We start from the raw sequence: 27,054 nt of genomic DNA on the forward strand, positions 1-27,054 counted from the left end.
TTAGGACCAAGAAAATATCCTCCACGTCATTGCGCCACCAGCAAACATTTGGTACCAGGCGGGATCCATGCTAAACTTGCCTGTTGTTTAAATGTGGGCCTGTTGGTGCAGCCAGTGGACAAAATATGAAAGCATAATGTTTAAATACCAAATGAAATGAAATGTGTTAAATGTGAGGAGAGGAAAAAACCTTCATTGCAGTGAATTATGTTGTGACAAAGAAGCTGTGATGTTACATCCAACAGTATTTGTTAACTAGTGTCTAAAATAACTTCTGAATTCAGCAGACTCTGTTCTTAGAATTGATTTTTTTTTTTTTTTTTAAAGAAAGAAGTAGATTATCTTCTTGTCTAAAATGTAGTTTGCAGCCAAAATGATTGTGAACATTTTCAATAAATGACCCCTAAAAATAAAAACAACAAATCAATGATTGCTTAATCAGCATTTTATCAGGCGATTCTGCATCAAATAGTCAAACATGCATGAAATAGTTAAACACAACATTGAAACATGGATGACATGACTTATCTAGAGGTTAGATAAGCAATGCGGTGGTGAAAACAACCACTTCACTATGTGAGCAGGAACACATGCTATGGTTTCCATTCACAGTAAAAACACAACCCGTTACTCTTTAAGACATAAGGAAAGATCAGCCTATAGTGATAGAAAAAGTCTGTATTAAAGGTTCCCTTTTCGCTAAACCCCAAATGTAAAAACAGAATAAGGCTCATTATCTTTCGGTCAATCAATCAATAACAAAACACCATGAAATCATTACAGCCGTGATACAGAGAAAAGATTTAAAGGGATATCCTGTTCTCTACATTTCCCTTTTTCACACTCTGTAACAAAATAAATGTGTTCCTCTTAAAAAAAAAAAAAGCATGTTTGGTAAAATTGATAAACGAACAAATAGATTAATCAAGAATGACAAAAAGTCCACTTGCATGTTGAAGTTTACCTGTGAAAGTGAAGGTGGATCTGTGGAAGGAATATGTGTGTGTGTGAGTGAGAGAGAGAAAAATAGCTGGCTATGATCCCAGTTAACTCCAGCTGCATCAGTAAATACAGGTTTGAGTCCAATCCCAGAAGGTAATTAGATGATTGTGGAGAGGCTGGGTCCCCCTTTCACCAAAAGATCATCTCAGTGGGGGTTTAAAGTAACAGGGATTAATATCTTGACTCTAAATCCAATACGTGACGCAAAGACTACATGAAGAAAATATGATTTGAGTGGTCCAGTATTCCAGACATTGGGGGTATTCATGATGCGCAACAGCATGGATTCAAGTAGATTGTTAATGCCCCTTTAAATAACAAGTGTTCCACTATATTCAGTCATATCACGTGACACACATGTCAGGAACTTCACTGTTGCAACAACATTGGCTAGGATAGTCCACACTGGTTATTTGGTCTTTAAAGAGCCATAAAAAACAGAAGAACAAAAAATAATTAGAAAGAGGATGTAAAACAGGTATGACGAACTAACAGAAGAGCGACAGGAGATGGAAAAAGGAAAGGAAAATCAGAGCATGGAGGTAGAGAGGAAGATGTTTGACATCATGTGCAGCTACCAAAAGTGGTCTCTTAACATTGATTTTGCATTATTGCACTGCAACGGAACCACAGAGGAATGACAATCCACACACAAACACACCCAAACCACTAAGCACACTTTTCACATACACAGGGAGGAACAGGGCCTTTCTTTGCCTTTTTAATGCAATAGTAGGGGGAAGAGGAAGGATAGCCTGTCATTAAAAGAACATTTTGGTGTCTTTAAACCTGCACCTGGGATTACTTTGCAGCTATTTAGCGGTCAATATATATATTTTATCCCTACTACACCAAAGGACCGCAGATTTGGTCCTAGTTTCAAAAAACTTCGTAATTTTTCATTAAAATGCTTCAGATATTTTCAGTCATAGGTAGGTTCAAGTTCATCTGAAAATGTGTGTTGCACAAAGGCAGGTGAAGTCTAAAGCTTGTTCACTGGTCTGAGTTGTAGAGTTCAAGTGGTTGACAAGATCCACCTACTTCTGATTCTTCTGAATCCGTTTTCTGCATAGTGAAGCCCTGCATTTACATGACTTAAGGAGGATTTTATCCTTCAGCAGAAGTTGTGCAAAACAATTAAAAAGGCTACTAAAAATGCTGTATTATTTAAAAAGAAACTTAAAACCCTCCACAACCTACAGTTTGGCATCTGACTTTATCCATACCTCGTTCCTCTTTATCTCATATTGACTGAACATCTTCTTGTAAGGCATTGGATAAATAGAGGGCAGCTGATTTAAAATCAACGGAGTCAGATGATGGATGAGTTGACATGGAAATCCAAGTAAGAAACAGCAGGACTGATTTTGTTTAAAAAAAAAGAAAAAGAAAAAAAAGAAAAAAGAAATCCAATTGAGGTGATGTGCATGGGTTTCACACGCAGAAAAAGACAAGGAGAGATTAAATCAGTGATGGTTTAACCTAACTGATAAACTACAATAAGTCTAGTTAGCAGATATTTCACTTAATTACTTAAGTATAATTTTTGATTGCCTTTTCTTTGTATCGTTTTCAAAAATCAAACATTTGAAGGCCTAACCTGATAGATAACCACTGTTCTCCATCATCTGACTCCAACTATGAAGGATAACAATTTTCCTTAATGTGCACCTCAGGCTGTGAGACACAAAGGACGACTCATCAGCCTGATACCTGCGTCAGTTTCTGAAGGCTAGTGTGCATCACACCTAGATCAAGTTTCCAGAATCACGCGGTTCACTAACATCTGATCAGCACGACACACACACACAAACATACACACAGACAGACCACTTGGTGTCTGTCCTTCTCTAGATTTGCAGAACCAGGCCAGCAGCTGAGACGTTGTCCCCTCCACCTGCAGTCTGATAAACCTCAGTGCACACCAGCACTGGTGCTACACAGATGTCATAGTCCTCTTCACTCCAACAGCTGACAGGCCTGGTCTCCTGTAAAGGGATACGCTGGCTTCCCTCCTGTCGGCTAACGGAGAAAGAGTCGTCCATTATGAGCCTCGCCTTGCTGGGATCAATGTCATTAGAGCCACAGACGTGGCGGTTAGCTGTGAGCGAAGCCTTGGCAGTGGCTGACATGGTGTTCTTCCACTTGGAGCCACGAGTCACAATCATGGCTTGAAAAGCCAGCGTGTGGACATGGAGTCGGGTCAGTGGTTTGACTGTAGCTCGGGCACCATTTGCCCGACTTTCTGCACTGGCTTCCTTGTGGCGCTGGTTCAAAATGCGATAGACCTCCCTCATCTGGTCAAGAACAGTAGCTACACGAGGGTTTGGGTCTGACAATACGGTGATGTTGGAGCCTTTGAGCGAGCTAAGCAGGTTTGGAAGTTCCTGCTCATTCATCCCCAAAGAGTCCGCCTGGAAAAGCAGAATTAAGGTAACTCGTTAAAACCGATTTTACTATTTACTACTTTTACATTTTCATCAGGTCTGCACATGTGTGTTGGCTGCTTTGTTATGCTGAGTGGAATAAACTACAGCCTTTGTGTTGAGTGCACAAAGAAAACCATGGCTTTGAGGTCTAGCCACAACAATATTCATTATGTGTTTACAGTATTGAAGAGGCTTGATTATGGGGCAAAATTTGCACCTTTGAAAGCAGCAGAACATCGCATTTCTTCAAAATATGATTATGCAAAAGTGGAAAGCAAATACAGCTCCCACTGAGTCAGCCTGCTTTGCTTTGAGTTTAACTAAGCAAATCTTCCTGGCATCCATCTATTTTCACAAAGCTGACTCATTCTGTTTCTGTAAATAAACATTTTACTTCTTCAGTGTTGGTGATATCATTTTGCTCATTGATCAGTCAAACATACATGGGGAATGACGTAGTGGAGCAGGTCTTCCATGATGCTCTCTTCCACAAAACTTGCCATTTCAAAATGAATTCCAATTTGAGGGGATGAGGAGGAAAGCAGGTGTCCCAGACGGGAGAGGAGGGCTTCTCTCTCACCTGAAATGATCCAAAATAGGTGGAAGATTAAAGAAGAGTTGTAGACGCTGTCAGGCAGATCGCAGGGTGTCAAAAACAAAACAGAACAAAACAAACAAACAAACAAAAAAAACAAAAACAAAGAGAAGCGAAAGGGTACAGTGATGTTAAAGGAAGGAGCAACTCAACAGGAAAGACAAAAGGGTAATGAAAGAGTGGAAAAACAGCAGAGACATGGGGGAAAACAGCAGACCAGAAGACAAAGGTACTGTCAGATCAAATAACACACAGCTGATCTGCTGTGCAAACAGCCTGGCTCAGAGGGGGAAGCTGGTTATCAGCCTATGATACTACCTCTGTGTTTTGTTCTTCTTTTGACATCAGTTCTTACATACAGTGGGGCAAAAAAGTATTTAGTCAGCCACCGATTGTGCAAGTTCCCCCACTTAAAATGATGACAGAGGTCAGTAATTTGCACCAGAGGTACACTTCAACTGTGAGAGACAGAATGTGAAAAATAAATCCATGAATTCACATGGTAGGATTTGTAAAGAATTTATTCGGAAATTAGGGTGGAAAATAAGTATTTGGTCACCTCAAACAAGGAAAATCTCTGGCCCACACAGACCTGTAACGTCTTCTGTAAGAAGCTTTTCTGTCCCCCACTCGTTACCTGTATGAATGGCACCTGTTTGAACTCATCATCTGTATAAAAGACACCTGTCCACAGCCTCAAACAGTCAGACTCCAAACAGCCATGGCCAAGACCAAAGAGCTTTCGAAGGACACCAGGAAAAGTATTGTAGACCTGCACCAGACTGGGAAGAGTGAATCTACAATAGGCAAGCAGCTTGGTGTGAAAAAATCAACTGTGGGAGCAATCATCAGAAAATGGAAGACATACAAGACCACTGATAATCTCCCTCGATCTGGGGCTCCACGCAAGATCTCATCCCGCGGGGTCAAAATGATCATGAGAACGGTGAGCAAAGATCCCAGAACCACACGGGGGGACCTGGTGAATGACCTGCAGAGAGCAGGGACCAAAGTAACAAAGGTCACCATCAGTAACACACTACAACGGCAGGGAATCAAATCCCGCAGTGCCAGACGTGTTCCGCTGCTGAAGCCAGTGCATGTCCAGGCCCGTCTGAAGTTTGCCAGAGAGCACATGGATGATACAGCAGAGGATTGGGAGAATGTCATGTGGTCAGATGAAACCAAAGTAGAACTTTTTGGTATAAACTCAACTCGTCGTGTTTGGAGGAAGAAGAATACTGAGTTGCATCCCAAGAACACCATACCTACTGTGAAGCATGGGGGTGGAAACATCATGCTATGGGGCTGTTTTTCTGCCAAGGGGACAGGACGACTGATCCGTGTTAAGGACAGAATGAATGGGGCCATGTATCGTGAGATTTTGAGCCAAAACCTCCTTCCATCAGTGAGAACTTTGAAGATGAAACGAGGCTGGGTCTTCCAACATGACAATGATCCAAAACACACCGCCCGGGCAACAAAGGAGTGGCTCCGTAAGAAGCATTTGAAAGTCCTGGAGTGGCCTAGCCAGTCTCCAGACCTCAACCCCATAGAAAATCTGTGGCGGGAGTTGAAAGTCCGTGTTGCTCGGCGACAGCCCCAAAACATCACTGCTCTCGAGAAGATCTGCATGGAGGAATGGGCCAAAATACCAGCTACTGTGTGTGCAAACCTGGTAAAGACCTATAGTAAACGTTTGACCTCTGTTATTGCCAACAAAGGTTATGTTACAAAGTATTGAGTTGTATTTTTGTTATTGACCAAATACTTATTTTCCACCCTGATTTACGAATAAATTCTTTACAAATCCTACCATGTGGATTCATGGATTTTTTTTTCACATTCTGTCTCTCACAGTTGAAGTGTACCTCTGGTGCAAATTACTGACCTCTGTCATCATTTTAGGTGGGGGAACTTGCACAATCGGTGGCTGACTAAATACTTTTTTGCCCCACTGTACAGCTATCACCAAATGTGGCCAAAATCCAGCCAACTTCAAGTGTCACTGGTCAGTATGCTTAACTATGCTTAAAGCCCTGAGCTTTCATAGACACTACCTGATAAAGGTGCATGGGATCATATATCCACGATCTCCTGATTACAAACCCTCAACAATTTGCGTCACTGTGAGAACAGCTCCAGGTAACAGTGATACACACCTGGGACATTTCGTGTCCTGCCTCTAGCACGCTCTACTCAGACACCACCCTCGTGTAAACAAATTTGAGCATTTCCAGTAGTGAGAGTTGACAATCTCAACTCCAGACAATGACCCAAATTATCTACCAACTTTGTCCAGAGTTCATATTTAAGGTGAAACCTCTTTCCTTTTGATAACTACAATTAGTAGAATTTTAATCTCCAGGTGATATGAGAGAGTAACGCTAACCTCAAACTGCTTTGGTTAACCCAGGATAATACGTTCAACGTCAGCGAGCCCAACTGTGCATCAGAAAGAAGGGAACACCTTTCTTACCTGACCGGAAAGGGAAGTTGTCCATCATTTGGAGCCCTCCCACCACCAGTAGGTCAGGTTTGAAGTCTATAAGTTTCTGAGCAAACTCCTCCATAGAGGACAGGTAGGGGTTATTGGCATCGCTGTGAATGATGTATCTACAGAACACAAACACACAAACAAAGTGAACAACTATCACCTCAGAGCACCGTGTACACACGCACTCCACGCTTCTGATGCATCTGTATGACACCTACCTATTGGCTCTACGTGAGGTATAGCGCCCCCAGCGGGCACCAGTTGGATACTCCAGAATCAGATGAATGTCTGGCTCATCTATCACTTTACCTGCCACTGAGGAGATAAAAGGAATATCACAAAGTACATAAAAATTACAAAACGGAAATTTCATTCAAAGTAAAATGGATGCATCACTTTGTCTTATTTCGAGTACCTGTAATGTGCTGCGACAGGACATCAGTAAAATCGGTGCTGAAAGTTCCCCCTAGCAACACATCACATCCCTCGGTTGCCATGCGACTAGCCATTACTGGAGCATTGCCGCCTACTGACCATCTGTTTCCAGGTAAGTCACGGGCCCCCTCGACCAGCTCGCTAAAGAGGGTTTCATTTAGCATAAAACGCCTGTGGGAGAAGAAAAAAAACTTTGGTTTAAACTGTGAAAGTGAAAACTGACATTACTGTGATTTATGGTGCTTAAATTACATTATTAATTAACTTTCCACAGAATGAAAAAAACAAAACAACAGCATCTGCCACTAATATGATCGCTTAACTTCTTTCCTGCATATTGATATGTCCTGCACCACCCTGGGTTAAGAGACTGAACCCCAAGTTGCTCTATGATCTAGTGCTCTAGTGTGTGAATGTGTGTGTGAATGGGTGGATGACTGGATGTGTAAAGCGCTTTGGGGTCCTTAGGGACTAGTAAAGTGCTATACAAATACAGGCCATTTACCATTTACGATGATTTCATCGGAGTATGAATGTGTTTATGAGTGTGCTTTGATTGTTCCAGCGCTAGCAAAGCTCTATATAAGAACCAGCCTATTTACCATTTATCCTCACATAAGTCTCTTGGCATCCCAAAAGTCATAGAGAAACCCATTCTGACCTTCTCTATACTTTTCCATCAACACTCTCAAACATCACATCTTCAGTGCTCTCTGTCAATATGAGACGATATTGCTGCTGTCTGATCATCACCATCTTAACCCACTTTCAAGAACTCTTTCTCATAGCTTCATCGTATGGCTCACCAGCTTTATCCCTCTGTAGTTGCTACAGCTTTACACATCGGCCAAGTTCTTGAAAGTTGGTATCGTTCCACTGCCATCTCTACTCAACATCTCCATACCTCCACAAGTGTTTTATCTGGACCAACTGCCTTTCCTCTCTTCATCCTCTTCAAAGGTTCCCTCACTTCCTCCTTACTAATCCTTTGCAATTCCCCACACACTCTTGCTGTCTTCTCTCTCTGCTCCTTAAAGTACCTCTTTCAGTCTTCAACACACTCTCTTCAGTCATTAGTACATTTCTATCTGTATCCTCCACAATCCTGAAACAGTGCACATCCTTTCCACCTGGATCTTTTCCTTTCCACCTCCTATGCCACCTCTCTCTTCCTAAACACCTAGACTCCCAGTACTCCCACTGCTGCAATGCAGTGGGAGACGAAGGCTGAAATATATTACTTCTATATCCATCCTTTTGAGCATTAAAAGTGGGGTGATCATAAAGAAAAGTGCAGTAGGACCCTCACTAAACATACAATATGATCACCCTCAGGATGCCAGAATGCTGGATATCAGAATGAAACAGCATGAGGACTCGGCTTGGTTGCCAGATAATTGCATCTCATTCTTGCTTATCAGTTAACGCAGCGGTCCCCAACCTTTTTTGTGCCACGGACCGGTTTGTGCCCGACAATATTTTCACGGACCGGCCTTTAAGGTGTCGCGGATAAATACAACAAAATAAAACTAGTACCGATACTGAAAAAAAAGATTGATTCATAACACACGTGAAAAGACCCAGGAAAACAGAGTTAACGAAAAAAACGATAACAAAATAACGCTAAAAACCGATAAAAACCCTGAAAACCATACATTTCACACCCGAGTCTAAACTCTCGCGGCCCGGTACCAGTCCGTGGCCCGGGGGTTGGGGACTGCTGAGTTAACGCTCACACAGCAGCTTTCTTATAGCCTGAAGTCACAAATATAAATACTTGTTAAAACTTTTTTTTTTTAAATGCACATCTCCAATGATAGGTAGAACAAACAGCCGTAATAACAAAGCACCCTTTCAAAATAAGCATCTTTATCCAGATAAAAAACAATTTTCTCTTGTTCTTTGAACATATTATTAGACATTTATTCATTTAGATTAGATGCTTCAGAATGACTCTGCATGGTATTTACACAAAGTCTAAATACATTCAGTCATTTGGCTGCCATTAAGAACGTACAATCCCCAAAACGGGCAGTATAAGGACCAGAGAAATAAGTTTAAATGTTAAAAAAGACACAGTTTCTGTCTCTAACAGAAAAGTCTTAATTCATGTTAGCGCGCATTCTTTTTCTATGTGGGTTCCTGCTGATTCTGTAGTCTTGTTGCCCTTAGGGTGTTTTATTCCAGACAATGAACAAGAGCTCACAGGCGCCAGAACACGAGCAGTCAGCAATGACTGAGCAGATCAGGGAGATTAATTCAACTGTATTCTCAAGACTTAAAAAGCCTTTTCAAACATAAACAGCAGCAAAAATGAAAAAAAAAAACAAAACAAAAAAAATGGTAAACTTTCAGTACAAACACCTCAAATTCCAGTTTAAGATTAAAAGGAAAATTCAGAAGAAAAAACTCAGAGCACCGATAGGACTGCAAATATTTGAATAGCCACAATTTTATTTATTCAAAGTACATGTGTATCTATGTGTATATACTCAAAATTTGCTTCCAGATCTGGACCTCTACTTTTAAATGGGCTCATCTTCACACAGACATCACTTACTCTGCAGCTGCTCCTGGTGCAAAGAAATATGCAAAGCTCTGAGCCAGCTGCTCCACATTTTCTAGGTAGTCATGATGCAGGGGCTGGTCTGTGGGCTGGATGCCTGTTTTATTAAGCAGTGACACACTGTCTACTATCAGGTCAACACAACCTCCAAAACCTGTGAATGAAAAAGAGAGAAAGAAACTCAAAGAGGCAATATTCATTTGGAAATCAGGACAGGGAGAACACTGGTATGACTAGTCACACTGCTTTTACCTTTGTGCTCCAAAGCCACTAAAATAACCTCACAAATCATGTAAGGTGTGCCCCAACTTCATCAGCATTTAAAAGCAAACTAGACAACATTCCTGCTTAGCCCTTGAGTTTAGTTGCAGGTTGAATTCATTTTTAAATTTTAGGCCTTTTCTATTGTTACTGGACTACACTTGACAGTGTCATTTCTCTTCCTTTTACAGGTTATAACCAGTGTTTTTTGTTTTTTCTATCACTGTTTATAATAACAATAATAATTTTCCTTTTTACTATATCATTGCTGTTTTTTTGTATTGATGAAGTTTTACATTATAAACATGGTGCCATGCTACGATTTCTGTGATAGCATATGCCGTATGAAGTACGTGTGTTTTTCCGCCTGAAACAAAATGTGCTAAATATATACAATTTTGTTTGAAAATAAAACATACTAAATAGTGAGAAATCCACACAACCTGCAGCTGCTGTGCCCAGTACGGCTGCATTTATCTCCAATCACAGCTGAAATAGTGACACACTGTCAGAGTTTCAGCTGCTGGATCAATCATATGTCCCATCAGCAGATATAGAAGCTCTGAGCTTCACAGATGCCGGTCATGTCTGAACAGGGGCCAACGCTTCAGGCAGGCAGGCAACTTGTTTAAGATTTGAATAAATTTTGCATGACGCTGGCGTAAACTTTACTCATGCTCCTTTGTCTGAATTTGCAACCCTATCTTTTTTTCCTGCTGTAGCTTCATATAAAAAATATAAAATAACCCTTTGGGATACAGTTAGATTTGCTTTCATAAGGTTAATATAAATATGGTGCATTTTATAGTCCTTCAGGACCCTGTCACAGAAAGCAGGTTTAGTGGAAACTCAGAGTTTGTTAACCCTGAGAGGAGATGAGTGAGTTTACTGTTCCTGAAACAGAGCCAACTTAACCTAACCTGTTCCCCTATATATTTTATTGAACAGAGCTTCTCTCTGAATGTTCCCTCATGCTGCACCTGCACCATCTCTATGACACCATTTCATTTCCCCCATTATTACAGTCAATGTCAAAGCTGTTTACATCTTTACAAACAGTTAAATGCTGGTTAATCTTCTTATTAAATCAATCATGAATGTAAGGATAACAGTGGACATCAATGGGCACTGTGGATTAGCTCAGAATAAAATAAAGAAGTTGCCCAATTGTTAGTTAACTTGCACTGCACATTTTGTAATCCCTGTTACAATAAAACTAACTTTTATTGCACTTTAGGCAAAAAAAAAGAAAGAAAAAAAGCCAAAAAAGATCAAAGATCAATAATTTCTCATGCTGGAATAAATGATGCTACTGTTGTTGTCTGCGCCACTTAAGATTCTTAAATGGGACTAAATGCAGTTTAAAGTGAGATTTTAAAAACAGGCTAAAGACTGGATGTTGAGCAACATTTTGAAAAGCTGCAATATCCGAAAAGGATTTGCACCACTAAATCAACAAAAATCTGTCTTCCTTGTGCTGTGGAAATCCAAAAGTCAGTTTACAGCTGAATAATTATATTTAAGAAATGTAAATGTCATATTTGGTCACATTTTTAACCATTTATCTGTCTATGAAAAATCAAGAGTGGGTAACTGATGACTGAGTGGACTGGTTGAAGTTTCATCTATTTCTGGAGCTGAAAACTCAAAGAGTTAATTAAGACAGAATTTAGAGTTAGCATTTGTCAAACCTGTTTCTGGGTCAGGGCTCAGGTTAAGTGTCAGTAAGCCATTATTTATGTTGTACTGTTCAATCCTGCAACTAATAGCAATAAACGTTAATCCATCCCTCATGGCCAACTCTGCTCTGATACGAGTGCTCAAAATAACAGACTCCAGCACTTTATTTAGCGTTAGCACAATTGAGCAGCAGCATCAATAACAGCCTGGTAGCACACCCGGACAGTGTCTTTATTGCGGCTGGGGATTTTAACCACGCGGACCTGAAATCTGTACTTCACAATTTCCACCGTAATGTGAAGTGTGCTACCAGAGGAGATAGAACGTTGGACCAGGTGTACACCAACATGGCGAATGCGTACAGAGCCCAGGCTTATCCCCACCTGGGTCTGTCAGACCATCTCTCCCTTCTGCTACACCCAATATACACACAAAAGATCAAGAGCACTGGGATTACAACCAAAACCGTGAGAACATGGCCGCAGGATGCTATTCCGATGCTTCAGGACTGTTTCCACTGCACAGACTGGGATGTATTCAAGGTGCAGGACACTGACAATCGTGTCGCATTGGACAGTTACACCTCCACTGTCTTGGACTACATCTGTTTCTGTGTGGACAATGTAACAACTTGGAAACGATTCCGTGTGTTCCCTAATAATCCACCCTGGATGACACACGGAGTTCAACAACTTATTCGAACAAGGAACAACGCTTTCAAATCCGGGGACCAGGAGGCATACAGTGCTGCCAGGGCCAACCTGAGAAGAGGCATCAAGACTGCCAAGCAGCAGCACAGGAGGCGTATCGAGGCCAGGTTTGAGAACAACACAAACCCAAGGCAGGTCTGGGAGGGCATCAGGGCTATCACGGACTACAAAAGAAGAACACCATCACCCTCAGCCGACAGTTCTACTCTGGCTGAGGATCTAAATCTCTTTTATGCCCGTTTTGACAGGGAGAACACCGACCCTGTCCTGTCCCCTCTCCCCTCAACCGACCCTGCTCCGGTCCTGAGCACTCATGAGCTGAGGCGTGTGTTCCGGAGCATTAACACCAGGAAGGCGGCCGGGCCGGATGGAGTGCTGGGCCGGGTGCTAAAAGACTGTGCTGCGGACCTGGCAGACGTCTTCACCTCTATATATAACACCTCGTTGTCCTGTTCACTGGTACCATCCTGTTTCAAAGCAGCAACCATCGTTCCCATCCCAAAACAGTCAAATGTCACATGTCTGAACGATTTCAGACTTGTGGCACTCACCCCCATTCCCGCCAAATGCCTGGAGAGACTGGTCATTAAACACATCAGAGCTGCTTTTCCACCATCCCTGGACTCGCACCAGTTTGCATACAGGGAGAACCGGTCAACCGAGGATGCGATCGCCACAGTGCTGCACACATTACTGAAGCACTTGGAACACAGGAACACCTATGCACGGCTCCTCTTTGTAGACTACAGCTCGGCTTTTAATACCATCCGGCCATACAAACTCCGTCCCAAACTCCACCAACTGGGACTTAACTCCTCTCTGTGCAACTGGATTGTGGACTTCCTCACTAACCGTAGACAGAGTGTCAGAGTGGGTAAGAACACCTCTTCCACCCTTGTGGTCAACACCGGTGCCCCTCAGGGGTGTGTTCTGAGCCCTCTGCTATACACTCTCTTCACCCATGACTGTATTTCCTCCTGCGCGTCCAATCTCATTGTTAAGTTTGCAGATGACACTACAGTGCTCGGACTTATATCCAACAATGATGAGACAAACTATAGGACAGAGGTGCAACAACTAGAGTCATGGTGCCACGACAATAACTTGGTCTTAAACACCAAAAAGACCAAGGAGATCATTGTAGATTTCCGGAAGAGGGGTCATAACAACCATCTGCCTCTCTTCATTGGCAGTGAGGCGGTGGAGAGGGTGAGCAGTTTTAAATTCTTGGGGGTAACTGTGACCGAGGACCTGTCCTGGGGCAACCATATCACCTCAGTTGTACGGAAGGCCCAACAGCGCCTCTACTACCTGAGGAGACTGCGGAGCGCACACATTCCCAGATCTCTGATGTTGAACTTCTACAACTGTGCCATCAGCAGCGTTCTGACGTATGGATTTCTAGTGTGGTTCCCCAGCTGCACCAAGGCCGATCAGCAAGCACTCCAGCGGGTGGTGAAAGAAGCTGGCAGAATTATTGGAACAAGTCTGCCAGAGATCAGTAATATCTTCCCCACTCGCTGTCTGAGGAGGGTGCACAGTATCCTGCGGGACCAACATCACCCTGCGCGCCACCTTTTCCATCTGCTGCCCTCAGGGAGAAGGTACAGGTCTATACAGGCCAGAACATCCAGACTGGCCAACAGCCTGTATCCACAGGCTGTGAGGCTCCTGAACTCTCTGCCCCCCTCTCACGGACAATAACCATATCCAACTTCTTAATAGCAATGAACTGGTCTGCATTGGTGCATCATATCTTTATTCTCTTCCCCCTCCTGCCCTCCCCCTCTTTCTTAAATAGATAACTATCATATCTGATATCATATCTCACAGTACAATAATATTGAATGGGTTGCATTGTTGTATTTTGTCATGTTTCTCAGGTCTTTGTCTGAATTTCTACGAACATTATTGCTAAGGATTGTCTTATTGCATTGGAGTCACACTGGGTTAAATATGTACACTTGGGTTTTAAGGGGTATTTATTATTTTCTTCTTTTTTTTGGGTTGTATGGAAGCCCCAAACGCAATTTCATTGTTCTTGACAATGACAATAAATAAATAAATACTAAAATACTAAATACTAAATACAGCACATGTTGCCAGTATGTTGTTGTTTATTTTTCTGGTTATTTATGAACCCTTTTGGCACCATGAAAACAAGCTTTTACTTATAGTTTGTTCTAATTTGATGTGACACACAAACACATGCAACTAGTCAACAACAGCAACAAAAACAACAACAAGGCAACAACAAGGCTGATTCTGATCTTTTGGCAGAAATTTCTTATAATCGCATTTACATCAGGTTGTACTGTTGCTGAGCTTATTGGTAACCTATTGGGTAAAGGCTGGACAGACAAGTTGATTCTTATTGAGTGTCTGTGCGATGGTCCAAAGCACAAGGTTTTAGGACTTGCTCACGAGACAAAACACTGGATTACTATAAGAATACCAGAGCTTACATCACATGAGCCTGCACAGTTGTTTTTAAGAAGTTCAAAGTACAACCAAGGGTTTTGCTGCTTATAAACTTCTGGCAGGTAAACTCACAAGACTGTTCAAAACATCTTAACTATTTATTTCTAAGTGGGGTTTGTTTACTCAAGCATAAATAAATAAATACTCTAATATATCTTTATTATAAAAAGGCCAAAAATAAGAGGAAAGTGGACAGACATCTGTTATTTAAGATAACACAAACACTCTTCCTTAATGTCATGCAGAGAAGTTGTCATTATATTCATAATCTCCCCAAACCATCTGTTTTCATCCAGAAAAAAACCCCAAGCTCCAAAAAATATTAAGCTTCCTTTGCTAGTTAAGTAGTGTATATATTACTGATAACTGCAGATACTGCCCCACCTTACACATTACTGAAGTGAATGTCATAATTGGCTCAAGTCATTGTTGAAATCATTGGATGCATCCTTACTGGAAGATAATTACCAAACAGGAAAACAGCTAAAACACACACAAAAAAACTGATCTTCTGTTTAAAAGAAAGTGGAAAAGTTGTATTTTAATTAAATATATTTTCCTTTATATGCCAAACGCCAAACCTGTAACCCGGAGCACACTCATTGAGACTTTATTTCTAAGCTGGAACTAATCATCTTATCTGGTGACCACCTTTCATGGTTATTGCCCCTCCGCACCATCTATTCAGGCTTCAACACACAACCTTATTTATTTCCATAAGAAACCCCTAAATGTACTTTTCTCAGTTTACTAAAGTTTGACATTAAATATGAGGCAAATATTATCCACTGCGTTAACAACTTATTTTCTGTTAGTGAATGCGGGCAGTGACTAATGTTACTGTTATTCTGGCGCCGTTTACCTGATCGATCATTAATCCACAAACCCCTGAAATTAGGTTGCACTCATACAGTCTATGGTTAGGCTAGCCACCGTTAGCTAGCTCGTAACGCTTACCAATCGCTACTCTGGGTCTGGCGACGTTATTCATCCCCACTTTCTGCTCAGCCCGGAGCAGGGAGGAAAGGACTGTGTCCAGTCGGTCGTCCAGCACTGCATTCTGGGGTGACCGGAACCAGAGGGCCAACACAACCACAAATAAGGACACGACAGACCCATATTTCACCCACGGTACCCTGCCTCCCGCCTCCATCGCTCGCTCTCTTGCTCTGTGTACAAGCGCTCTCTCCCCCTGCGCTGCCGCTGAAAAGCTGTGCTCTAGGTTGTCTGTTTTGGTCGCCCGAGTGTCCCGGATGTACCTTAATGGGGCGGATACCGAACAGTGGATTTTCTGCGATACTAAGAAAAATCACTTCAACTGCATTCTTGTCTCTTTTACAAATACCCCCCCCCCCAAAAAAAAACAAACAAACAAACAAACAAACAAAATCGTCGCTTCAAATTCTGTTTTAAGAGGTGCTGTTTAGTTGGGGAACGGGAAACGCTTACGTGGAAAACTAATGAGGGGAGGGACGTGGACGGGTTTGTTTTTGCTGACAAGGCGGAAGTGGCTCGTTTGTCTTTTTTCAGTTTAACAGTTTAGCCTTTGATTAAAAGTTCACTACACAATTATTGCGGCGAAAACGATCCTAAATATGTTTTTTCCAAATCTATTAAAAAGCTTCATGAATTGGATAATGGATCCGTTATTTTATAATTTTCTGTTATGGAGACAAGAAAATTAATAAGTAATCAAAATTATACTTCTCTAACTATTTTATAAAAAGTTATATGGTGCCATTGTTAAAATTTGAATAGCAGAGTTGCATATGATATCAGAGTAGAATAGATAAATATATCATTTGTGTTTGTAGATTATTACAAATAAATATTCAGGTCCACAAATGTTAATACTGTTTACTTATATATGCAATATTTGTTTCATATGGATGTCCACAGGATTGCAAATTGGTACTAGTGTTGTTGTTTTTTCCTCAGAAAATGATCCAAGTTGGGGAAAGTAATGGACTGAAAATGAAGGCTAAATGTAGTTTTATGTATACACATAAGGAAACATTGAAATGAATCCATATTCTTTTGGTAAAGTTGGTTAGTGACACTGTACTGTTAGCGACACTGAATCCAGTCAGTCAGTCAGACACACACACACACACACAAAAGCAAACAAAAAAAAAACCCACACTTTTGCCATGCCACCCTTTTTGAAAATAAGTTTTGGTAAGAGCATTTCATGTATGCTGAGACAAATTGCAGTGCAGTGATCTTATATGTAAATGTTAAAAGAAGTTAATTAACAATTAAAAGAGATGTGTAAACAGAGCAAATATGAAAGAAGCACCTTTATTACCAACTTTAATTGATATGCTTGTAAGGCAGTTTTGTATTTTAAATGGTTTGGAATAACTTTAACAACTAGGTTTACATTTTGTCCCAGAAGTGTGTATTTTACACAAATAATTTTGCATTTTGCTTCAAATTCATTGGTGGGACAGAAAATGTGATTGTCAAATTTTGTATTTTTAATCAATTGGATGTTGCTTTTTCTGGTATATAAATTACAACCAAAACCGAGATGCAGGGAGTCATAATTGCATTAAAAATAATAAATCATTTAAGAGTTACTGGCGGAAAGTTATGAATCATATTGTCATGTGTAATCACTTGAGAATTAACAACATCGAAACTTTACATTTGTGATAGCTCAAGTTTCTCCATTATCTGCTTAATCCAGGAAAAAGATTTTGTAATAACACACACACACACACACACACACACACACACACACACACACACTTTTTTTTTTTTTTTTATTTCAAAACATAACAGTTATGCGCCAATATTATAGTTATAACAGGCAGCCAACACTGCATTTAATTTCCAACCAAGTTTAAAAACACTAACTGGCACCTGTGACAGTCCATCCTGACATTATGGAGTAGCACTGAGAAATTATAAATTCAATATAAAAGCTGTGATCATTACAAATTAGACACATTCGTCAAAATGACATTGCGCTGTTCTAAAACAATCCATGCTGTCAAAATAAATTTAATCACTTCTACAACAGTAATAGCCTGTTTTGAAGCAACCAAATGCTAATGCCTGTCTAAAATAAAATTTCTCCTGTCTGTCTAAGAGGTGAAAACATCAACTCCAGCACTTTCTCCTCAGGTTCATCACATTTCTGTCACATCCCATCTGCAAATTCACCTCGCTTTAGTTTTTAAAGCCAGTGTGCAAAGTGATCAGCGCGCTTTAGGTAAAAAGGACTAAAAGCAGTTAATTTTGTCAGCTGTGTCTTCTGGTCAGTGGAGTGCATCGCCCTCTAGTGATAGTGTAATGATGCTACAGCTGAAAACCTGCAGGTACAAAAGGAGAAAAATGGGAAATTAAAGCAAGGATGACTCTTAAAGTTGGCACACCAGCCTGCTGGACTTGCATCGAGTTAATGTGGGTCTACATGTAAGAAAATCTGAATCCATTTCTGAATTATGCATGTAAGAAAAGTCAGAAGTACATTATGAATAATCTTTTAAATCCATACTTAAAAATAATAATAAAAAAAATAAAAAAATAAAAAAAATAAAAAAAAAATCTCACACATAAAATCCATCTGTTTACCATCTTACCTTAGTTTTTATTTGGGAATCCCTGCCACAATCTCAGATTCAATACCACAGTGATCTGAACCACGCAGGAATTTAAAGTATCCTAAAAAACAAAAAAAACAAAAAACAAAAACAGAATTTACTTCAATTTCCTAAACTGAAGAAAACACGTGAACATCTATAAACAGCACCATTTGCCCATTTTGAGTGAGGGAGTATTACTATAATTTACTGTAAGAGAAGAATTTCTCATTTACTGGTAGAGTTGTGTAAACGAGCTAGAACAATGTCAAGAAAACATTTGTAAAAGTTAAAGACGTAAAGACCCCCTTTCAGAGCATTTAATGATTATTGTTTAAAAAAAATAAATAAATGAATAAAAAAAATAGAGCGAACAGGGTTTCAGCTTTGGTGTCATGAAGTCAGTCTGTTTTACATGTAAAATAAAGTCAAATATAGAAGTGTGTGCTCCTGATATAAATAATGTATAATTAAAAATAATACATCTGTCTTAATGAAGATCAAGTCCTTGTGATTCTGAACAAAATACTGATTCAGCTATAAGACTCCCCATTCCATTTTACAGGATTATACTGTAGTATTTTCAGTAGTGACTCCCCTTGCATAGCATGATGACTACGTGTGTTAACAGTATTAAACTGCCTCTGCTCACCATTATCACCCCAATCAGTGTTCCAGGAGTTGGCACAGAGCCAGTAGGGAGTGCCATTTTCCTCTCCCCAGCCCAGGATCTTGATGGCGTGACCACCGACAGCAGAACCAGACACATGTTGATAAACACCTGGATAAGACAGAACAAATCCATTAGAGCTCACCTAAAGTTGTTTTTTTTTTTTTAGTACAATATAGTGAAGAGACTGGGTGTGTATTCTAATAGTGTCTATTTCATACTAAGTCACATTCAAGGCACCTTAAATACTAGAATATCAAACTGCATCTAGCTGCAGTTGGAGATTTCCAGCATGAAAGCCTGTTAACTTTTCACACACAAACCTCTGCAAAAGCTAAACAAAGAGGAGCTTCAGTTCAAATCAATGTTAAGAGGACACAATCCCACACTATATGCTTATGCTTCAGCCACAAAGTAAAAGTGAATTTGTGAAATGGCAGGCAGGGTGACCATTACATGTGTGATGAGTTCATGTGTTCTTACCAGTCTTGTACAGAACAAAGTCGTCATAGACTGTAAACGCTCCCTCTACAGGGCCGTTCTTGTAGATCTCATACTGAATCTGCTGTTCGTCTGATGGCACGCTGTAAGATGTTTTACCTGCAACACACAGAGTCAAGATATGTGTGCATACAGCCTTGTTCACCAACATAAAAAAAATAATAATAAAATATTGCATGTAGAAGTTTATAATATGTGTAATTAAAAAAAAAAAAAAAAACAACAACAACAACCAGAAAATCAAAGTTCATCTGCACAATAGCTATTTGAGTATCAGGATAAGGAGTTCCCTCAGATTTCATATAATATCCATTTGTTATAATTCAATAACAATTTGTTTTGTTACGTTGCAATTATTACTCATAATTATGCAGACTGAGACAATATTACAAACCTTATTTATGATAAATATACATTTCTTTCTGCTGCTCTTACCATAGTGCTTGTCCTGTGTATAGCTTGGTGTGTATCCAGACTCACACTGGCGGACACACTCTGGTGTGTCACCACCCTCCCCAGTGCAGGGAGGTCTGCTGCCATTCACATGGTGCTCACAGGGGGCGATGGTGTAGGGCCTGCAGCCTGCAGACACAAGGATATAGTGTCTCTACTGTAATCACACCCAACATGCGCATAACTGCATCAATCTATCAGAAACACACTCACCAATGTGGGAATCATAGAGACCCCCAGAGACCAGCCCTTCATTTGCCCAGAAGTCCCAGGCAGCTGAAGGGTAGCCACCATTACATCTAAAAAACACACACACAGAAAAACAAAACATTACTTACTAAAAATGAACTTATTTAAGGAAAGCGCCAAACTTTCTTTCCCTCTCTTAGTACCAATTGTATCATCTATATCTGCTGCTCTTTTCCCCAGATTAAGGTTTTTATGTCATAGTTTGGTTCATTATATTTAATTATCAAAGTTCAGTGATCCTGGTAAATAATTATAATCTTAATAGCTTGATCTTTAATATTTTAGTGATTTCAGTTATCTGATGGGTAAGAACTGCTCACCCCATGCCACAGCTGTCACAGCAGGTCAGCAGATCCTCTGAGGAGATCTCCACATTGACCTTCCCATTGCTGTGAATGCATACACGATCAGAGATGGCCTCTGCAGCACCAAACGCCTGGACCCACAACAACAAAGACATGAAGCAGGGAAACAGATCATCGCAAAATTTGAAAAGCAAAGGTTTCATTCTTGTCCTAAGAGCTGAGCTCCATTCTCTTCCTTAATGAGGGTTTGTTTTTGTTTTTTTTAAGTTTCTTAGGCAAGATTACAGAGCTCTTGAAGAGTCTAGCTACATGTGGTGACATTGAGCAGCTTCTCACCCAGCAGGATCCACAGGAGCCCTGGTCTCTGATCTCTTCCAGAGTGGGACAGTTAGGCCACTGCTGTCTAGCATCAAATTCTTTTGGCAGCTTCAAATCTCCAGCATATTGAACCCTGCAGAGGAAACCAGAAGTTTTACTTACTATTGTTTTAGTAAAGTAGGGCTGCACAATTAATGATTGTGCAAAACTGAATATGCATGCTCCATCAATCCAACCAAAAGCAAATTAAACATACCCTAAACCACCGCTTAAATACGTGCCTACATGAGCCAATCACAGCCGTTCCCTGCACTGCAGAGGTTAAAGTTGACTGTACTACTCTGGACGAGCAACACCACAATAAAATATAAATGCAAGAAAAGTCAGATGCCTTCCAGAACTCAGCCCTGAAAGCAGATCATACACTCTTTGGAAACATTTTGGATTTGGCACGGGTGATCCTAACTAGGGATGGGTATTGAAAACCGGTTCTTGTTGAGAACCGGTTCCCACCGGTTCAATTCCTTGGAATTGTTTGCCATTTTTGCCAGTCGCCCTGAATGACATCACCACGTTGCGGAGCGTCATTTACCTGGCAGGAAACATGGCGGCTCAAACACTCAAAAGCTTGATTATACTTTACGAGAACGGATGACGACAGAGCAACTTGCAATACTTGCAAAGTAGATCTTTCATTTAAGGGAGGAAACACTACGAATATGCAAAAGCATTTGCTCACAAAACACACGATGACCTTAAATGAATGTCATGTTTTTAATTCCGCTCTGGACTAGTGAATCTCAACCCAGCAGCAGCGGTAACGTTTGCACATCCTCTCCCGTTAATGCGGCAGATAAATATTCAACTAACAGTGCATATTATGTTAGCGCGATCTGCCTTATTACAAAACCTGCCATTACTGTGCATTTAGGTGACCATGATGAGAGAGACAGACAGAGTCTGGCTGGCTCAGATGCTGGCAGTTCTCGCTGCAGTCTACCGGTAGCGTCTCCTTTCAGGCCAGGATAGACGAATGTCACCGAGCAGTGACTAAGTTTGTGGTCAAAGGCTTACACCCATTTGCCACAGCAGATGCCCCGATTTACGGTAAGTGAATGTGTTTAATTGTAGGCAGGGACATTACTGGATATTCTTGTGTAATTGCTACAGAATAATTTATGTTATACTTTGTTATTACTACAGAAGAATATTGATTTTATTATTTTACATTTACAATTTTTTTTTCCCGGGGACCCTGTGACACCCCATTGAAGAGCCGTAGGCTGGATCTCTTAAGGATCTCTTAAGATCTCACTGTTGGGTTTGTAAGGCCATGTTACTCCTAAATTTCTATCTTGTTCAAAGAGAAGATATAAAACAAAGTTCTAAGCTAATCGACCTTAGTGTTCTCCTTTTTTAAAAAGAATTGATAAGAGAATCGAATCGTTAAACAGAATCGAAAATGGAATCGGAATCGTGAAAATCTTATCAATACCCATCCCTAATCCTAACTAGAAGAACTCATATGCAGCGAGTGCCATAGAGTTGTATCTGCATCACAACTCAACTTATTCAACTCCCTGAAAACCCATCAGAAAATGCGGCATAATGACTGCAGGAAGACTTGTATGTGATGCAAGAGCTGCTAATGTGAATCGACCTGCATCCTACAGACATCCATAACAACAAGCCTATTCCTCCGGCTCACAAAGGCATACTGAAATCACCACAGACTTGTCCAATAAACAGAGAGTACTGAAGGCTTCAAGAAAACAGTTACCTTACTAAACAAAAGATTACTGCCTTAAGCAGTGGAAATACCCACGCTGTATGAAAAACACTCCAGGGGAAAGGGACCCACAGCTGTCGAGTACTATGATTTATATTCACTTTAATTATGCAGCTACAATGAATGAAGTGAAAGACTTTAAATTCAGCTTCCAAGAGATGCTCTCAGGTGAATAAGCACATTATTTAATTTTATTAAAGAAGTTTTATTTAACAAGAATGTGGCACAATGTAAAAATTAAAACAAATAATTTTGATTTCATTACTCAAAATAAGTGATTAGCATTTTAGCCATAATCATGTAGCCCTATTGGTAAGTTTCCAGTGACACTGAGAATAATGTGAAAGTACAGTCAACTATCCTGTGGTCAGCGTAGGTTGAAATATTCTGATGTCAGGGATCGTTAGAGGACTTGTTTCGCAACCACAGAACATATGACTAAGACTCACATGACTGGCAGTTTGGGTCCCTTCAGCATTGTACCACACAGCTTGCGCACATAACTATAATCGACGTTATGGAAGTTGTGGCCAGCCTGCAAGACAGGGAGGAGATTTAGTCAAACACTTTTACTCTCAGAGGTCTGTCATAAATTAAATTAAAAAACAATTCACTCACCTTCCAGGTAGTATTCAGTTTATTGATGTGATTGACCATCTCACTAGACAGTGGATGGAGGTGGGGTCTGGCCAGGCTCACTGACAAGCTGGCAGCCAACAGGAGGAAGGCTGCATGCCACATCTTGCCTGAAAGACAAGTTAATAAGTTTGGTTTAGCTGTGGTAATTTATTCTGTTACTGCATCATGTCATAAACAAAGACTTCATTTCAGTAACTGGCTAAATGAGCCTTTTGATTTTCTTGAACATTCACAAGTCTAGCTAGAGTTCAAAAACAGGAAGTAGAGGTTTATTTGTATTTTAAAATCCTCAGCTGTTCTCCAGCTCTGCTGGATTTTCACATTTGTAGTCAATACACTGCTGCAGCTACACACAGTATGATATTCACCCTTTAAGATAGACTCCTGAAACTACATCACCACTTAAAAGGTCACAGCTGATTGAACACCATCACACTGCTTGAAGCTACGAGTGGAAAAAAAAAATGATGCAGAGAGAGCGGAGAAAGACCTCTTAGAGTCAGTCATGCGTCAAAGTCCCCTTCAGTGGTTAAAGATGCTGCCTCAGCAAATGCTCCAATGATTTCAACGATTTTAGTCGATTTTGATAAGCAGCCACGCGGTAAAGGAAGAAAAAAAAAAAATTCCTTTGCACTCCCCCACTGTTAAAGATTCTGGGTTTCAGTTCATATGGCACAGACGACAGGACCAACGATACAGGAAACTGGCTCCAGTGTGTGAATAATACAGGCCGAAATTAGTTCCATTACAGACAGATAACGTAGCCTACTAAAAAGAGGAGTGGAGAGTGCTCGGTAATAGCAGGAAGTCCAGAGAAATCAATACCAGTGCAGACACTCTGCTTCTTCTGGGATCAGATGATCTAACTACAAACTATTTAATCTGATGAGACTGTGCCCCAAAATTATTTTACAAGCAAAAGTAAAGAACAAAGGCTTGTACATGAATGCATCCAGCCAAATGTTTACTCTGGCTTACTGTGCCAGTAAGCCAGAGTAAACATTCCATTGAAAACAGAAGTCAGTTATGTTGTTGAATACGTGAAATCCCCACACCTGCTCAGACAGGTCCTGTTTTAAAAACAAAACCACAAGCCTGCTTGAGAAACAGAACATGTGAATTTCTGTGAAGCTGGTTTCTATCACATGATGGATTATGAAAAAAAAAAAAAAAAAAAAAGCATATCAAAAAGGAAGTAAGAACAGGCAGTTTCCCGTAGCAGAATGACACATTCGCTCTGAGATCACACCAAAGCACTGCCTTGCTGCTCAATAAAAGACAGCATGTTTACAGGTCATGTGCAGAGAGATTTCTGAGTGTCCTCCAGTTTTTGGATTATTTTGAATTCTTGTGCATGTGCTATAAAAACAATAACTGTTATGCTAAAGAAACCATTCCATGTGTGCAAACTAAGTACAGTGTAATATTACACACACACACACACACACACACACAAAAATCTTATTAAGGACAAGACAAATTTGAATGGTAGAACATGTTTGAAAGACACCAAATGGTTTTTTGGTTAATTCTCTAGAGAAGTGGTTTCTTTCTATCAAAAGATTTTTTTTTTTTTTTGAGGAAGTGGATGAGAAACCCGCTGAGCTGTCTTTTCCAAGTACTAAGTCAGTACCTTTGAATGCACTCATGCCACAGTTGAGTTAAGCTGCTGAGTCATACTGAGACCTTTGTTTAGGCACAGTTCTGTTCATGTAAAGAAAACCCTCCACATTAAGTTTGATGACAGTTTAGCGTTGATATTAACACATTGTTAAAGGCCAAGAGGCCATAAATGTTCCCCTGTGTGGTTTAAGCGAAAGACAGAAAAAAACTGATGAGTCAAAGCCAAAGCCATCGAAAGACATACAGGAGAAAGGAAAACTTTAGTTTCTAAATCTTTTCTTCAGTTTCTTATCTTCCTTTTAGATAAGAACCAACCTCTGAAGGCAATTCAATCATTTGAAACTATTTATGCTCCCTCTTGTCTACTTAAACTTAAAAAAAACAAACAAAAAAAAAAACTTATGGCCTTCTTAAGGTCCTTTTACCAAGCTGCTGGAATAGTTAGTGTACCTCGACACCCTTTCAAAAGATAGTATTTCATTTCCTACTGTTTAAAGTGTGCAGGTCCAAAACTTGCCACGGCTGTTGACATAGCGAGATTTTACTGGAGGTCAAAGCATACGACTCATGTTTTTCATATTCAAACAATCTGACAGGGGCATTGCTTTCCTGGAAGGAAATTATAGGATAACATTTCATCATAGTATAAAGGTGTTCAGTTACAACTAGTTTGTGTAGTTTTTCCCCTGTCGATAACTGAGCCACCAGATCTACACACTAGTGGGGGAGCAAACGTTGTGGGTTTTTCCTTTAAATTGTCACACAGTTTTATGCCCACAAGGTGTGGTAACAAACATATCGGACTACATGCTTTACTCTTGATCACTTCCTTATTCCTTCCTATAACGCTGAGGTGTTTGAGGTACGTGACAGTAGAAGTAAACCTTTCTTTGTTCTGAACAATACACCGCTATAGTCCTTAGAATAATTTCACTTCTCTCTGGTTAACCCCTCCACCTGGGAGCCTCTGTATGCAGCTCACATGTTCACAACTAACTAAACAAAGCTTCAGTATATAATTTGTTTCCAGTTTTTTTCCTCTTCTTTTTGAAAGAAAAAGGATGGCTCAGAGGACGCTCTTATGAAACACAGTTTCACTTTCCATTTCCCCGACTGAATTCAGGATTATATTACACAATATTCTAACCCCCCCAAAATCCCTTTTTATGTTATCGAAATACTGCCTGCCTATACCAAAACGCACAGAATAATCAATAACGAATGATAAGAATAAGTCATGTGTGTTTCTTTGGGGGGGAAATGGCTTCACCCGTTTCAAAACATCTGACCGTGAAGCTAAAACGGGTCACCCAGTCATAAACAACATTCAATCCATGCAATCAAATAAGCTAACTGGCACCCAGAAGCTCAAAATCGGTTTTAGCATGTTATTGGTGACGACTAGTGATGAAAATATGAGCTATACTTGGCCTTTTTTTAACCTGGTTTCTATGAGTTTATGTGACCGATTTAGCTAGCGGTCAGCTCTCCGTGTAAACGATGTAGCGGCTAAAATCGGAAGAAAACAATAAATAACAACAAATATTTACCGGCAGTATGTTTTTCAACCGATGAGTTTGATCAGCTCTACAGCTCCAGGTCCCCAACCTCAGCCGGCTAACGTAAGTACAAAAGAGTATTCGGGCGTTAAAAACGGCCCCTTTCAGCTTTTATTTACTCCTGATAGCACGTGAACTGATCACATGAACTCAAAGCATGTGATCTAACCGTCATCCACGCGGTCATCGAGCTCTTCCGTTAGTTTAAACCAGTCCTGACTTCTTACAGATAAAGTCAACCATCTGAATTAGAATCCATGAAAAACGATATATAAATATAAATATTTTTATTTTAATGTTAATATATGCATTTATTTATTTATTTTATTTTATTAATGAAAATGTGGAAGAACCGCTGGGTTGTGCTGTGTTAGTTTTTTTTTTTTTTTGGAACTTAATCAGAATGAAAACCCTGCAGTTTAAAAATTTATTTGGACGCTTTTTTTTTTTTTTTACTTAGATGATATTCTATTTATTGTAACTGAAACTGACTTCGATATTAGATTTTGATTTTGATATACCTTTATTATATCATGGTATTACAATGTGACATAAAAGTGATTTGTGAGTTTTGAGGTATTTGTCTTTGTCTTTGCGTTGTGTAGTATAGTAAAACACCCAAATTATCATCCTTATATATAAAGGTAGTACTGCCAAGGTGCTACAGGAATAAAAAGTAGAACAGCTGCAATCTAAATGAAA

At 40.1% G+C, this 27,054-nt stretch overlaps 2 protein-coding genes across 2 annotated transcripts; both read right to left on the reverse strand.

The window, feature by feature from the left end:
• Positions 1-660: 660 nt before the first annotated feature.
• Positions 661-16,098, reverse strand: adpgk2 (ADP-dependent glucokinase 2). The gene is made up of 7 exons (XM_026170967.2): positions 15,614-16,098; positions 9,519-9,678; positions 6,939-7,129; positions 6,742-6,838; positions 6,506-6,642; positions 3,875-4,011; positions 661-3,416 (listed from the first exon to the last, which is right to left on the reverse strand). The coding sequence occupies exons 1-7, from the start codon at positions 15,807-15,809 to the stop codon at positions 2,853-2,855; spliced, it is 1,482 nt and encodes a 493-aa protein (XP_026026752.1). The 5' UTR covers positions 15,810-16,098; the 3' UTR covers positions 661-2,852.
• A 1,358-nt stretch (positions 16,099-17,456) lies between these two features.
• On the reverse strand, positions 17,457-26,547 carry ctsba (cathepsin Ba). The gene is made up of 11 exons (XM_026170983.2): positions 26,344-26,547; positions 23,150-23,277; positions 22,981-23,066; positions 20,761-20,875; positions 20,440-20,555; positions 20,084-20,169; positions 19,853-19,999; positions 19,400-19,516; positions 18,899-19,027; positions 18,247-18,328; positions 17,457-17,976 (listed from the first exon to the last, which is right to left on the reverse strand). The coding sequence occupies exons 2-10, from the start codon at positions 23,270-23,272 to the stop codon at positions 18,255-18,257; spliced, it is 993 nt and encodes a 330-aa protein (XP_026026768.2). The 5' UTR covers positions 23,273-23,277; positions 26,344-26,547; the 3' UTR covers positions 17,457-17,976; positions 18,247-18,254.
• Between the last annotated feature and the right edge of the window lie 507 nt (positions 26,548-27,054).

Source organism: Astatotilapia calliptera, chromosome 1 (genome assembly GCF_964374335.1).
Source record: "Astatotilapia calliptera chromosome 1, fAstCal68.1, whole genome shotgun sequence".
NCBI classification, from domain to species: domain Eukaryota; kingdom Metazoa; phylum Chordata; class Actinopteri; order Cichliformes; family Cichlidae; genus Astatotilapia; species Astatotilapia calliptera.